The sequence below is a fragment of the Antechinus flavipes genome, chromosome 3 (assembly GCF_016432865.1).
Source record: "Antechinus flavipes isolate AdamAnt ecotype Samford, QLD, Australia chromosome 3, AdamAnt_v2, whole genome shotgun sequence".
NCBI lineage: Eukaryota > Metazoa > Chordata > Mammalia > Dasyuromorphia > Dasyuridae > Antechinus > Antechinus flavipes.
Genome location: NC_067400.1, coordinates 82,622,217 through 82,636,547, shown reverse-complemented (window position 1 = coordinate 82,636,547; position 14,331 = coordinate 82,622,217). Strand labels below are relative to the sequence as shown.

General features: G+C 36.6%; 1 protein-coding gene across 1 annotated transcript in view; it reads left to right on the top strand.

Moving 5' to 3' along the window:
- BMPR2 (bone morphogenetic protein receptor type 2) overlaps nucleotides 1–8,841 on the top strand; it is a 202,134-nt gene extending 193,293 nt beyond the window's left edge. The window contains exon 13 of the mRNA XM_051983764.1: nucleotides 515–8,841. Within this exon, the coding sequence (XP_051839724.1) occupies nucleotides 515–765 (251 nt within the window). The 3' untranslated portion in view covers nucleotides 766–8,841. The remainder of the gene's footprint in view (nucleotides 1–514) is intronic.
- Nucleotides 8,842–14,331: the final 5,490 nt, after the last annotated feature.

Below are 14,331 nucleotides of genomic sequence, written 5' to 3'. Positions count from 1 at the left end.
TTTAAGAAATAGCACTCATTTCTCTGAAACATGAAATCCTAAGCACTATTTAAACTTGATTCTCTTGAGCAGATTATTAAGAGGAATAAAACTCTTCCATTTTCACCTAATTCACCAGAGTTTAAGAATTGCACTTGGATGAAACAAAGCATATGAAAATTTCTTAAGAGCCTTAGTTTTTTACTGAATATATCTTCGTGCTTCTTTTCCATCCCTGTTCTGCAGAACAGTTTTGTGTTCATAACAAAAGGAGTTATTTTACAGATAATTAGCCTAGAGTTCAACTTCCTAAGCTAGAACTGTGGGTCAGGAAAAATCAGGATAAGTTTAAAGGTAGGCTCTGCCCACGAAAATGCGTAATAGTGGATTTCACGATAATACTCCACCACTACTTGCTACTGTCACTTGCCTTGATGGCTATTTTAGCATATTACATCATCTCTATATAAACTAACCATACCACTGTCGACGGTTTTTTCCAGATAACACTTTTTTTTTGCTCTTCTGTTTTCAGTAGGTGAGTCATCACAAGATGGCAAACCAGGATCGGGTGAAAAGATCAAGAAACGTGTGAAAACCCCCTATTCCCTTAAGCGGTGGCGCCCTTCCACCTGGGTCATCTCCACAGAACCACTGGACTGTGAGGTCAACAACAATGGTGGTGACAGGGCAGCTCATTCCAAATCCAGCACTGCTGTTTACCTTGCGGAAGGGGGCACTGCCACAACCAGGGTGTCTCAAGAGACAGGAATGAACTGTCTGTGAAGTGTCTCACAAGCCTACCCCGAAAAGGACTTTTTTTTTTCATTACTTAAAACAAACATGCAGAAGACATTGAAAAGAAAACAAAAACTTTATCCTCCTGTCAGCTCCCCTTACCGAGGACTTGTTTTAAATAGATTTCAGCTATGCAGAAATTTTTTAGCTTATGCTTCCATATTTTTAAGTTTTTTTTTTTATGTTTTTGCACTTTTATTTAGTCTCACTAAAGTTAAGTCTGTCTGTTATGACCACAGAATTCTATATATGTATATCTAGAAGAGGTGGTCTCAAAATATTTTTTTAATGTATTTCTGATAATCAGTTTGGACCATTTTCTAAAAGGTCACTAAAATCAGAAGCAGACTCTAAGACAGGTTTGACTACAGTGGTGTCTTGTATCCACGTCTGATTTCTGTGCACAAGCTAGTATGTATGTTTATACGTTCCTGAGTGTATCTTTTGAACATCCCTCTTGTGTTCTGTTGGAATGTGCAATAGTTTGAAGGCCACAGAATGCCCGGTGTTTCTGACGTGGACACAGTTGTGTTCTCCCACATGGTCGATGCTAGTTATTTTCTTCCCCATCAATTGGGCTGGTCAGATTGTGTGACTGTGAACTTTGCATGTTGTAGCCAGCCTCATACTGCTACCTTGTCATCTCATTTCTAAGGTGATTTGGAGAGTGCATAAACCTTGCCACAAAGGGCCCTAAATAGGGAATCACAAAATTTCATTTGAAATGCAGTTCTTTTTAACCTTCCAAATCTGAATACATTTCCTTCCAGGCATTTTAAGAAACCATAATTAGAATATTAATTTTGAAAGTTCTTAAAATAAGAGAGCATTGAACAAAAAATAAGAAAACACAAATGTCAGCCATTTTTCCTGTTTATTTTCCTATTTGCATCTGTACTCTTTCCACATTTAGTTATATTAGTAATGTGTTATATAAGGAGTACATTTTTACCAGAAAGCATGAAGAGCTAACACTGTGATGTAATTTTTAAGTAGATAAATTGTTTTCTCATCCCTTCTCTTAACAATCAGTTCTTTAACTTAAGAGAGGTTCTATTTCCTAGTTTGAAGATGAATTTTAAAAGTAATTTTTAGTTACGGACCTGTAGTATCTTGTGTATTTAGTTCCCAAACAAAGCCGTATGGCTTCATCAGAAAATGATTCATCTTCCTAAGACCTAAAACACTGTGTGGAAAAATTATTCCGTCAGCATGCCAAATGCCTGTGGCAGGAAGGATTGCTGCCAAACCTGTCTGTCTTAAGCTGATTGAGGCCGAACTTCTCTCCTTTCAAGTCATCTCTTTTCTTTGCTTTACTTCTTACATGGTTCCTCCCCCATTAAATACTTTTGCCCACTCTCCCCATGGACTATTAATCTACAACTAGCATATGTGATGTGCTGGATGCCTTTTTCTGCCATAGCATGGATGTGGCATTATTTGGGCTCTTATTAGTTCTGAAGCTTCCCCTCACCTCCTTCATTCCTTCTGAAACATATCTAAGCAGCCTCAGAAATTAGAACACCTTTTCTTAAATGAGGGATGCCTTTCTTTCTAAGCACAATTCTTTGATAACTCAATGTGTATGAACAATAACAATCTAATAATTTTATTTCTCCATGTGGTCCTAGGGCTTTCTATACAGTAGCTAAGTAATTCCCAAAATATTGGTCCAAGGATCTGCCTCCTGAACTGCACTGCATCAGGCATGGTACCTTCTCCAGATGCTTCACCATTTTTCCCAAGACAACCACTCTGATAGAACTTTCCCTTGGATGCTCATTTCCTTCTTAAATATCCTAGCTGCTATGAGCTTACATCCTAGAAATGGAATAATTGCATCACATTTTGGTTCTTTACATTGAGTCCTTTGTCCCCTTTTTGGCACTAGCAAAAATGCTAGTAAAATGTCTCACAAGCCTACCCCAAGGCTTCCATGGTTTGACATTTCTCTTTATTTGGACTTCTATAGATGTCTGTCAAGTTTCTGCTTACATGTAATAAGCTTGATTTTTCTAGTGATAGTAATCTGTATAATGAAATTATTTGAAAAAAATTTTCTTTATTCTTCAGGATTTAAATTCATTCCTCAGAGATGTTTCAGGGAATTCTTTTAAATAATGGATAAGATATTCAACTCTCATCCAATTTGAAGTATGTTTAATAGTGGGGAAAGAACATCTGAGCTTCACTTCATCCTTCTCTTCCTGCCATGACAGGAATTAGTCTACATTCTACTGTACTTTGTTTGGGGACTAATTCTTTGTAAGTTTTCCAACACTTTAATGCTTGATGCAGTCAAATGATGTGAACAAAGTTTATACACCAGATTAAAAAACCTCACTATATTACTCAACAAAAGCCTATTACAATAGTTGCATTTTTCCCCCTCTATTTCTCTAGCAGTCTGTTAAAAAAAAATAGGCAAGATAGAAAATGTGTTTCATAATAAAGCATCTTATCAGTAAAATAATTCTGAAAAATTGTTTTGTTAAATAGTCATTGTTTCAAACTACTTAACTGCTTAAATATAATTCTTAGTGAAACAATTTTACTTTAACTGTTTTCTTTGTGGCTCTGCTACTGCTTTATAGCAGTAGGGTAAAATATGTGGTTCTAAATTCTGATGTTTAACTGATATTGCAAACATTGGAATTTAGGAAATAGTTTGATCTTTTTTAGCAAATAAAATACTTAAGCTGAAAATATTAAAATGTAGTTCACAAACCATAGTAAACAAACTTTAAAGATCTAATAAGTAACCCAATTCCAAAATAGTACCCCTAACTAAAGTTAAACTAGAATACCAAAAATCAATGGTTAAAAGTTTTTGTTTCATTGTTTTTGGGAAAGGGCTTAATTATAATTTATGAGGAAACTAATTTTCCTTTGTTAATGGATGGTTATTAGAAGACAGGTATATCATCAGTAGACTGACACTGTAAAAAAGGGATTGTGCCAATATTATATAAACAATGATAAGGATGTTCTGCTTGGTTGGATGGAATTCAGTCACAGGCAAGTGCAGGACCAGGTATTTTGATTATTTTAGCAGAGTAAAAGCTGAGAGATAATCAGGCAACAGAACATAAAAAATAAATGTTTGAAGTTAATTTTCTCTATTTGTAACTTGAAAAGATAACTAAAAAGACCCCCTCAAAATCGGTCCAATACATGCTACCATGAGTTCCAAAAAAGACTTCATTTCTGCTCTTTGCTATTTTACATTGTAGACTTAAAGCAAAATTATTTTTAGTATAGTGGAAAGTGGATTATTGGTATAAAGAAATTTTTTGGTAATGATTCCATGTTGATAGAAAAAGCTTCACTCTTTTGTTAGTATATTTAATGAGCCAAGTTCTATTAAACATTTGTTTCCTTTGGGAAAACAATCTCCTTTTAGGGTGAGAAAACATCATTTTGTCATTTTAGAAAACAATACTGAGATTGTAGGTATAGTGTATAGGAAGACTATAAAGGAATGTTATGTCGAGTGGGTTTTATAAGGCTGTTAATTAAATTTTAATTGATCTTAAAGTCATCAAGAATTGATGTGGGAAACATTTGATTAAATATGTGTAAACATGTATACACATGAGTGGAAGTTATCTTAAAATGGAACAAGAAGTTTAGTTGCCACTTTTATTATAGAATGCTCATTTGAATGGCTTAATAGCCTAAGAGCTATGTGACATTTCTAGCTGTGTGGAAACACACAAATCATTTTGGAGTGGACCATGCTTAAGATTCCAGTTTTGAGCTTATGTGAATTTTAGTCAAAACTACTTTATATGTCCTTTTTGTGGATATAATCAATAAAGAACTTAAACTGGTAAATCACTGGTTGAGATACTTATCTGAAAATAGAACCAAAACAGGGCTGTTAACCAGTTATTCAAAATTGAGCAAATACATGAAAAACATCAGGAAATAATAAAATTGGGAAGGCCAGGCCAAGATGGCAAATTTGAAGCAACCCAGCACAACTCTTTAAACATTCCCCTTCAAATAACTTTTTAAAAATGTTTCAAATCAAAATTTTGGAATGGCAGAGCGAACAAATGGTCAAAGTGAGAAATTTTTCCCAGCCTAAGAAATCTTAAAAAGTTGTCAGGAAAGGTTTATTTCATCAGGTCGAAATCTGTCTAGAGTCAGTACACATGGCTGCTGCAGCAATAGCATTTTCAGGGGCTCTGTGCCCAGAGAGAGTGAGGGGGTGAGACAGCTGGCTATAAAGAGATTATAGGGCACCTTTTATTGACCTTTGGTACAGCTGGCACTGACTGATAATTCTATTATTCATAAATAGTTTGGAGTCACAGTTCAAGGGTGGAGATGGGTTTTAAGTGTTAGTTATGAGGGAGCAGGGACCCTGTTCACAGTACCAACACAGAGAATACTAGCATTTGGGGCTCCAGGGGACCAAAAGTTTTTCCTGGATAAAGACCAAAACACAGACCAGAGAGCTAGGGCCCAACTCTCTCTAAATTATACCACATTGGAAGCACCAGGAACTAGCAGATTCCCAGAACTAGTTCTGGAAATGGAAGCTTGGAACACTACTTCCTTTCCCCCCTTTTCACTCTTGGAGAGCAGAACCCAATTTTAAAATAAAGTTAAAAATCAAGGAATAAGCAAGGGAAATGAGCAAACAACAAAAGAATTTGATCAGAAAAAGTGAACAGGGCTGTTAACTAGGTATGGTGGCAGGGATAGCTCAGGAGAAGATAATGAGGTGAAAACAAAGACAAACAAATGCTCAAAGAAAAATGCTAATTGGACCCAAGCCCAGCAATAATTCCCAGAAGACTTAAAGATGAGAGAAGAGTAGTATAAAAAATTGAGAATTGAGAGTGATGCAAGAAAATTATGAAAAGAGACTTAACAGCTTAGTAAAAGAGGCACAAAAACAAACTGAAGAAAATAACACCTTAAAAAACAAAATTGACCTAAAGGTAAAAAAGGCATAAAATTTTCCTGAGGAATTCCTTTAAAAAAACAAAACAAAACAAACAAACAAGAAAAAAAAAAAAAAAACAGAATTAGCCAAATGGAAAAAGAGATGCAAAAATCTCAAGGAAAAAATTCCTTAAAAATTAGAATTGAGTGAGGGGAAACGAATGACTCCATCAGATATCAAAAGACAAAACGAAGTCAAAAAAATTGGGAGGGCTGGACCATCTAGCTACTTGTCCATTTAAACCAATATTGGTCTTGTGTAATTCTTGCTCTGAAGAATGAGCTACAGCACTCTCTTTTTCACATGTCCAATTTTTATCTTATAGAAATTGCTTCTTATGCACTTTATAAGCTTTCTGCTTCCTCTCAAATACATTTCTTCTCTCCCAATAGAAAATGGATACAATCCTCTGTTATACAATCCTCTATGTTATCCTTTCATACCGTTGAAAACTTATGTCAGTCCAGATATGTGTTTCCCAGACTGTATTTTCCTAATTCCTTTAGTTTTACTTCCTACCTTCATAATCATTTTTATTCATATTTTTAAACAGCTAAAACAGAATTATAACATTGAGATAGTCCCCTAGGTGAATAGGTATAGAAATTGAAAGCAAAGATTGCAGAACATGACAAAAGGTTCAATTATGATGCTATTAGCAAATTAGCCTTTGAAAATTGGGCTTTAGACTGGATTATCCAACACTTTGTAAATTTCAACTGTTTAATGTCTAAACGTTCCCACCAATTAAAAGTGTAAAGCCATGCATGAAGAGTTGTACTTCTCACTAGCTTGCCATACTTTGTTATTATTTTAACTATTATTGCAGCAAGCTTTGTATCATTGTAATAAGTGTCATAATAATGTTGTATAGGCCTCTTTCTAGACTATAATATTTCATACACTAAATGCTACAGATTCGATTATCAAATAGATATATGCTATACTAATTAATTATCAACGGTGACAATTTTCATAGGCCGCTTTTTAAATGTACATATTCATTGCAGCATAGATTAGATTGTGACAACCAATTTCCATTCTTTTAATTTCTTTATGAATTCCCTTCAGCAGCTGGTTAAAGCTAAGTTATTTCCACATGCAAAAAAAAAAAAAAAAAAAAGATAGAAATTCAGTTGATAGCATACCTAAAAGTAAACAAGTCAAAAAATCTAAGCTGTATATTAAAGTTATGCATAAATGACATCTAAAATTTTTAAAAGATTACTTGAACATTTAAGTTCCGTTATTGTTATGATGTTCATAAAGTTATTATGAATATATTATATACAGGTTTATTTTTTAAACCCAATTTTAAACTTAGCACCTAGATTTTAAATTCTTTGGGGGAAGAAATTTAGATTAAAATCATATTATGTAGGGCCTCAATTTAGGATTGAATTTTTTAAACATAACTTTTAAATTATATTTTCAGATAATTTATCATTTTTTTGCCATTTAATTTGCACTTGTAGATTTCAAAAAAACAAGTTGTTTTAGACTTTAAGCATCTTGCTTAAACACTCAGGGCCCACCCTGTCCCTTTGCACACTGCGGACTTCAGTTGTTAGCATTTAGACAGTTGGGTCCAGTCTCATACAGAAGTGTAATCTGTGTATTGCACTTACATTCATTTAATTTACATAATTACATTGTGTAAGAGAAGAGATTCATAGAAACTTGTCTGGTCATATATATAAAAGGATGGTTCTGAAGCAAACAAACCTTCCAGACTAATTGTCTACATGTTGCTGCACAGTTAAATAATGGCCTTCTAGTGGAAATACCATCTTCAAAGCTAATATAACCCTTTGAATTAATGAATATTCAGGTTGGCTTGAGTGGAGGAACTCACCTATGTGGTAGAATTTTCTCAGTAAGTAACTTCCTTAACCTTATAAAACTTTTTTCCCAAAACATAAATCAACAAATCCAGAAATAATTTAGAAGTCCAACACGAAACAGCCCAACATGGTAGCATTCTTCTATCTCTTCACATTGTTGAGCCCTGCAGGAATTTGCCAAATTACTCTCCTTCTATTGCTTTTAATTCAGACTTGAGTCTGCAGTTCAGTTTTGTTTTCTAAATTATCAGGCATGTTAAGACCCAAAGCTAGGCGTTTCACGTACTTAAAATCCTGCCAGTGAAGTAGTCTGAAACCCAATCTGTCATCTCAGGCAATACATCTCAGTATCATTTAAAGAAAACTAGCACCCTCCCCACAAAATGTTTAACTTTGAGGGACTGAAGGAACACAAAAGACCTAAAAAAGATACATTTCAAAGTTAATTCAGCCTACATTTTAACTTTGAATAACCTGGCTTATGTGGCTTCTTTTTTTAATCACACATTTATTTATTTAAACAGTTTTGTATGCTTTTGTCTTTTCATTTTCCTTAGATAATGTGCTGCATAGATGTTTGTATAAGCCGGAATCATTCTTAGATTTCAGTTGGTGACTTTTTCCACATGACTATATATAGTTTACTGTAAAATACACTAATTTCTAGGGTTTGGTGTTTGTAGAAGCTGAAACATGGAGATACATAGCTGCCGTGGTTATTAGAAAAGGACAGGAGAAATAAACTAGAGAACATTCATGTCTAAGTATGCTTTTCTGGAAAAGACTGTAAAAAAAAAATCAGTCTCCTCAGAACCCTCTTGTTAACGGGTATTTTATGTTGGTGTGTTTCCTCTTAAATTGATGTCCATTCCTCTAAAATTATGGATGGAATATCATGTATGAATTTATAAATAATTACTTTTAGTTACTTTGCTTTTGTATAAGCTGTCTGATATCTTGCTATGCTGTATAAGTTGTGTTTGATGGAACAGTGTGAGTATGAAATATGAAATAAAGCAAATTACTTTTCTTTTTTTATCAATTATGGATGCCACTATGAAAGCTGACATTAAGCCACTACAGAGTTTTCTATGAATACTTGTAAGTAAACGCTTTGATATATATAAACCTAAATAAAAAAAAGATTGTATTGATACAGAGGCATTGGATAAGAAAATTTTAAGACAATTCTTTAGGTTTAAAAAAGGCTTGCTGTAAAATGGTGCATTACTCCATTTATTAAAGATCATATTAATGACATTTGTGGTCTTTTGGCTTGTGAATCAACCAGAAGTTTTGATTGCTTAAAAATTATTTTTTGTATACTCAAGAAAATTAAGACATTCAGTTCTATCGACTTCTCCGATGTTTCAGTGACCTGTGTTTTTATTTGGCATGAGTATTCTCTCTAGCAGAGCAGATTAGTTTCTCTATAATTGTGCAAAATGTCTTTGAGAATTTTAGTGGCCAAAAAAATTCATAATCTAGAGCCAGTCTTAAGTAACATTTACCATGGGCTAGTCCCAATAGCTAGTCCACTGTCTGTGGCCTCAATCATAGTTTTTACAAAGAGAGCTGTACTTTGCCCTATTCCTAGGTAGTGCCCATGAGTAAGGTGGCAACCTGCAGGATGCCATCTAAAAGGCTGCCTGAGTCCCTTCTCCAAAAAGCACTTACAGGCACATGTTTGATGCAAGATATCTAGTTCGTTTAAGACAGCCCCATTAGAGTGTGATTAGGGGTAGGAGAAACACACAAATCTAAGAACCCATTTTGTATGTTCACGAAATACAGGGTGAGTTGTGGGGAAGAGGAAAGCTTAAGGAAGGCTTTTTGGAAAAGGGAGCATGAAGGTTGGGCCTTAAACTAGGAATCGGCATTAAAGGGGGAAAGACCATTTCAAACCAAAAACCCAGCAACAGCCAAGAGAGGCAGGAAATCAGGAGCCACCCCTGGGAAATGGCAACTGTGGTGTGAAGGAGCCTCTGAGGAGCTTTGACTCAATGGACTGGGGACTTGATTTGGTCAGCAGGAGGGAACTTAGGTATGGAGAAAACAAGGAGAAGAAACTGCAAAACTCTCCCCACTGACTTTGCAATAGTGCCTGAGACTCAGACCATTCTTTAAATTTTCCGTAATTAAAAAAAAAAAATTTAAATAGAATTGAGATATACCATGTTAAGAATCTTTGGGATTTTCTTGGCAGAGATAATTGGATTTCTCCAGCTTGTTTTATATGAGAAGACTGAGGCAAACAGTTAAGTGGATTGCCTAGGGTCAGACACTAGTCTAAAGCCAGATTTGAATTCAGGAAATTGCTGCCTACCAACAGTAGCTCTGAGGAATCCAGATATTATAATAACTCACAGTTACAGGCTTTTTAGGTTCACAAAATTTCTGGGTATCTCCTTTGGTTTTAAGAGTTTATCATTAACTAGCTAGCACAGAGCCAAGGAGGGGATAGCTCTGAGTAAAGGACCTTTTGATTAAGAATGGAGAAGGAGAAACATAAGCAGACCTTTTCCAACATGAGGTCCTGAGCAGTCAAAGATACTGAAAGCTAAAATTAAGCCCATGACTTTAACTTACTTAACCCTCTTAACCATTTCACTTCCTGGCAAATCCTGAACACATGCCATAGAAATTTTTGGCAGGAAATAAGTGGATTGTTGCCAGAGACCATGTCACAGTGAGCCAAACAATAAGATACCCATTACGGGTAGGAGACTAGGAAAAACTTTTTTCTTGTGACACAAGTTTGTCCTACAGGTTAGTGCAATATTCAGTTTTACAAGCTTCCACTTCCAGGTCTATGCACAGCTCCAAGTGCATAACATTTAAGTAGTTATTAAAGGTGGTGATAAATAATAATTTCTATTTTTTAATTATCTTGGATGAGATCCTCTCACCTGGGAAATTTACCTTAACTGTGTCCCACAGTGCTTTTTTAATTGCCACTTCCTTTGTTTGGTAGTACATATAAAATGTGTCTAATCCTGCACAAGGGAAAGACCCACCTTCAGTCTGTGTGTGTCTGTGTATACATGTGCATATTATATGTATGCATATACACATATATTTATACATACGTGAATGTATAACCACACACATCACATGTACAAACATACACACATACATATGTACATGCATATATAAATACACATATAACATCCCAGAAATTGCACTGTCTTTTCATTATAGGATAAAACTCCATTTCGAGGCCTATTACATACAGTAAATTTAGTCTACTTTTCAAATTGAATTTGAAATACTATTTGTCAAATGTTCATTCTGTTCTCTGCTTTATCTGGGCCTTGTATAAAGTGTGAAAGGACCCAACCTCCCAAGATCACACACTCCCCGTTGCTCAGAGGCTTGTTGGCTTGCCTACTGTCAATCAGAACTGGCAGAGCCAGAATTGAGACCAAGGTCATGTGACTCAAAATCCAGTGCTTTTTCTACCCCGTTAAGAATCTTCTTGTTTAAGCTAATCTCCCACATTTTCATATATGAGAAAATTAAGGTTCAGAAATGTGAAATGGCATAAACTTAGTGTTAAAGAAGACTGGATGATCAATAGTGTTAAGGTGCAGAGAGGCTGAGGGCCATGAGTCGTGAGAATAGGCCATTGGATTTGACAACTAAGAGATCATTGTTAAATTTTTTTCTTCTTTTTTTCCCTTTTTTTTTTCCAGATGCTATCCAGAGAATCCAACGATGATTCAACATAAACATTGGCTGATAATACCTTCAGTAAAATAGGATAAAAAAAATTCACAAAATTCAGCTCCTATACATAACCAACAGAATACAAAGTAAGAAATTGAAAGAGAAATTTCACTCAAGATAGCAATAAAATACATTAACTTTTTGGGAATTAATCTAGTACGTGTAGAGATAGTTTTCAACATTCATTTTTGTAAAAAACAAAACAAAACAAAACAAAAACAAAAAAACTGTGTTCCAAATTTTTCTCCTCTCCTCCCCAAGACAGCAAGCAATATGATAGAAGTTAAATATGTGCGATCCTTATTTGTTTGCCCATCAACTGGAGAATGGCTGAATAAGTTATGGTATATGAATTTCCTTATTTGATATGTCATACAACATTTCCTTATTTGTTAGGTCATACAAGAAAAATCAGACTAAAAGGAAAAAAAGAAAAACACAAAAAAGAAACAAACAACCAAAAAAGTAAAAATATTATGCTTCAATCCACATTCAGTCTTTTTAGTCCTCTCTGTATGTGGATGGCATTTTCCATCCCAAGTCTATTGAAACTGGTCTGAATCGTCCATTATTGAAGAGAGCCACATCCATCAGAATTGATCATCATACAACATTGTTGTTGCTGTGTATAATGATCTCCTGGTTCTGCTCATTTCATTCAGCATCAGTTGGTGTAAGTCTCTCCAGGCTTCTCTGTAATCATCCTAGTAGTCGTTTCTTACAGAACAATAATATTCCATTGTTGGAATCCTTACTAACTGCTAAGTAATTAGAGTTGATCTAATCTTACAAGAAGTTGTTTTGGCCAGAACCTGAAACAAGGTACTAAGTAGAACTAATCAAGACAAGGCTTGTGTTCCCACCTTTACTCATTGGACTCCACAAGTATGCTAGCTTCACAAAGTACACTTTCTAACTTCAAGAGAGTTCACACCTCCCTTAAAGTCATTGGGCCAGAGAGCACTATGGGAGAAAACCCATAATCCCATTCTCTCAGAAGAGGCAGATAAAAAGCCAGCGATGAAGGATCTATGGCAGAATACACTTTTTTCCTCTTGGCTGGCTGATCGCGCTAGACTCGAGAGAAACGACTCTGCTGCAGAGAACACTTTTGACGGACTTCAGTGGAGCTACGCCAGAAGCCCTCTCTCCGCGGCAAGTGTGGCTGGGCTCCCCAGAAGGAGATAAGAGAGATCTTCCATCTCTGTTGGAGGCAGAAGAAGGCAGAGGCAGAGGCTGAAGGACAGAACCTTTGGATTTGGAGACATCCGAAGGGCTCTAAGCCTCTAAACTGGCTGTGCTCTGAGAAGAACAAACTCCAACATTTGAACTCTAACATTTGGCGCCCGAACAGGGACCCTACTTTCACAAGAAGTCTCCAGTGACCAGGAACTGAGTGAGTACAACCTTTTTTGGCTGAAATGGGACAGATCCTAGGTAAAGATTCTCCATCCCCCACCCCAACCCCCCCAACCCCAGACCCACCCAGGAGTGGTGCTATAGAAAGCCTGCTTAAGCTGATAGAAGATCAAGGGCTACTTGTAACTTGGGGACAAGCAGCTAGACTTCTGGCTACATTAAAACGCACCTCCCCTTGGCTCTTAGAGGAAGAGAAAATCTCTCTAAAAAACTGGGCATTGGTTGGTCAACAGCTCTCCGCATATTACAATGAAAACGGTCCTCGTTCAGTTTCCATTGAAGTATTCTTTTTATATAATACGATACAGATGGCCTTAAAATACCGTACTTGTTCTAGGAAAAAAGGAAAAAACTCTAGGAATAGCCAAAAGGGGAAGCCTGAGATAAAGGAGGAAGACAAAGAACAGATTAATGGCCATATCCCCACAGGGCAGGGAGACTTAAGTGAGACTCAAGGGTGGGGTGAATCTGAGGCAGCCTCAGCCCCACCTGAGGAGCAGGTAATTGACTTTCCTTCATCAACTCCACCCTCCTGGATGGAGGAAGGAGGGGTAGTGGGGGGGGCAGTGACAGCAACAGCACCTCCCCCCCAGCATCCAGCACCTCCCCCCCAGTATCCAGCACCTCCCCCCCAGTATCCAGCACCTCCTCCCCAGCATCCAGCACCTCCCCCCCGGCATCCAGCACCTCCCCCCCAGCATCCAGCTGCTCCTTTGACTAGATTGCAAAAGGGACTAATTAAGGCCAGAGAAGAAGGGAAAAATGTAGCAGAATTTCAACACCACATTTTTCCTGTAATTCAACAGTTTAATTCTTCAGGTCAAGAAAGTAGAAGATACTCACCTTTTGATATAGAAATCCTCAAAGACCTGAAAAAAGCTTGCACTCTTTATGGGGCTACATCAGCTTATGTTAAGATGCTATTGCAAAATTTGTCTTTTGAAATCTTGACCCCTAATGACTGGAAATCGATAGCAAAAATATGCCTAGAACCTGGACAGAACTACTTGTGGCTTTCTGAATATAGTGAGCTCTGTAGGATACAAGCCCAACAAAATATTCAAAGTGGAGTTCATACTGCAATCACCTGTGACCTACTAACAGGTGTCGGTCCTTATGCAGATGTCGCAGCACAAATTGGTTATTCTGTAGCAGCATATCAGCAAATTGCTGATAATGCTATCAAAGCGTGGGCTTCTCTTCACAATAAAGACGACAAAGGGGGGGCCTTCACAAAAATAACACAAGGGCCAAATGAACCCTTCGCTGACTTTGTGGGACGCTTGCAGACAGCTATCATAAGAACAAATGGAGAAAATGCAATAACAGACATCTTGATAAGGCAACTTGCTAAGGAAAATGCTAATGAGGTTTGCAGAAGAATTATACTAGGACTGCGCAAGGATGCTCCTTTAGAGGAACTCATAAGACGCTGTGCCACAGTGGACACAGGTGCCTTTTATAGCCAGGCTATGATGCAGACTTCCCAAAATCCAAACATGAGAAGACAGAATCCCTCTTGGCAAGGGACTTCCAGAGAGACTCGTAGATGCTTTCAGTGTGGAAAAGTAGGACGTCTGAAAGCTCAATGTTGGTATAGAG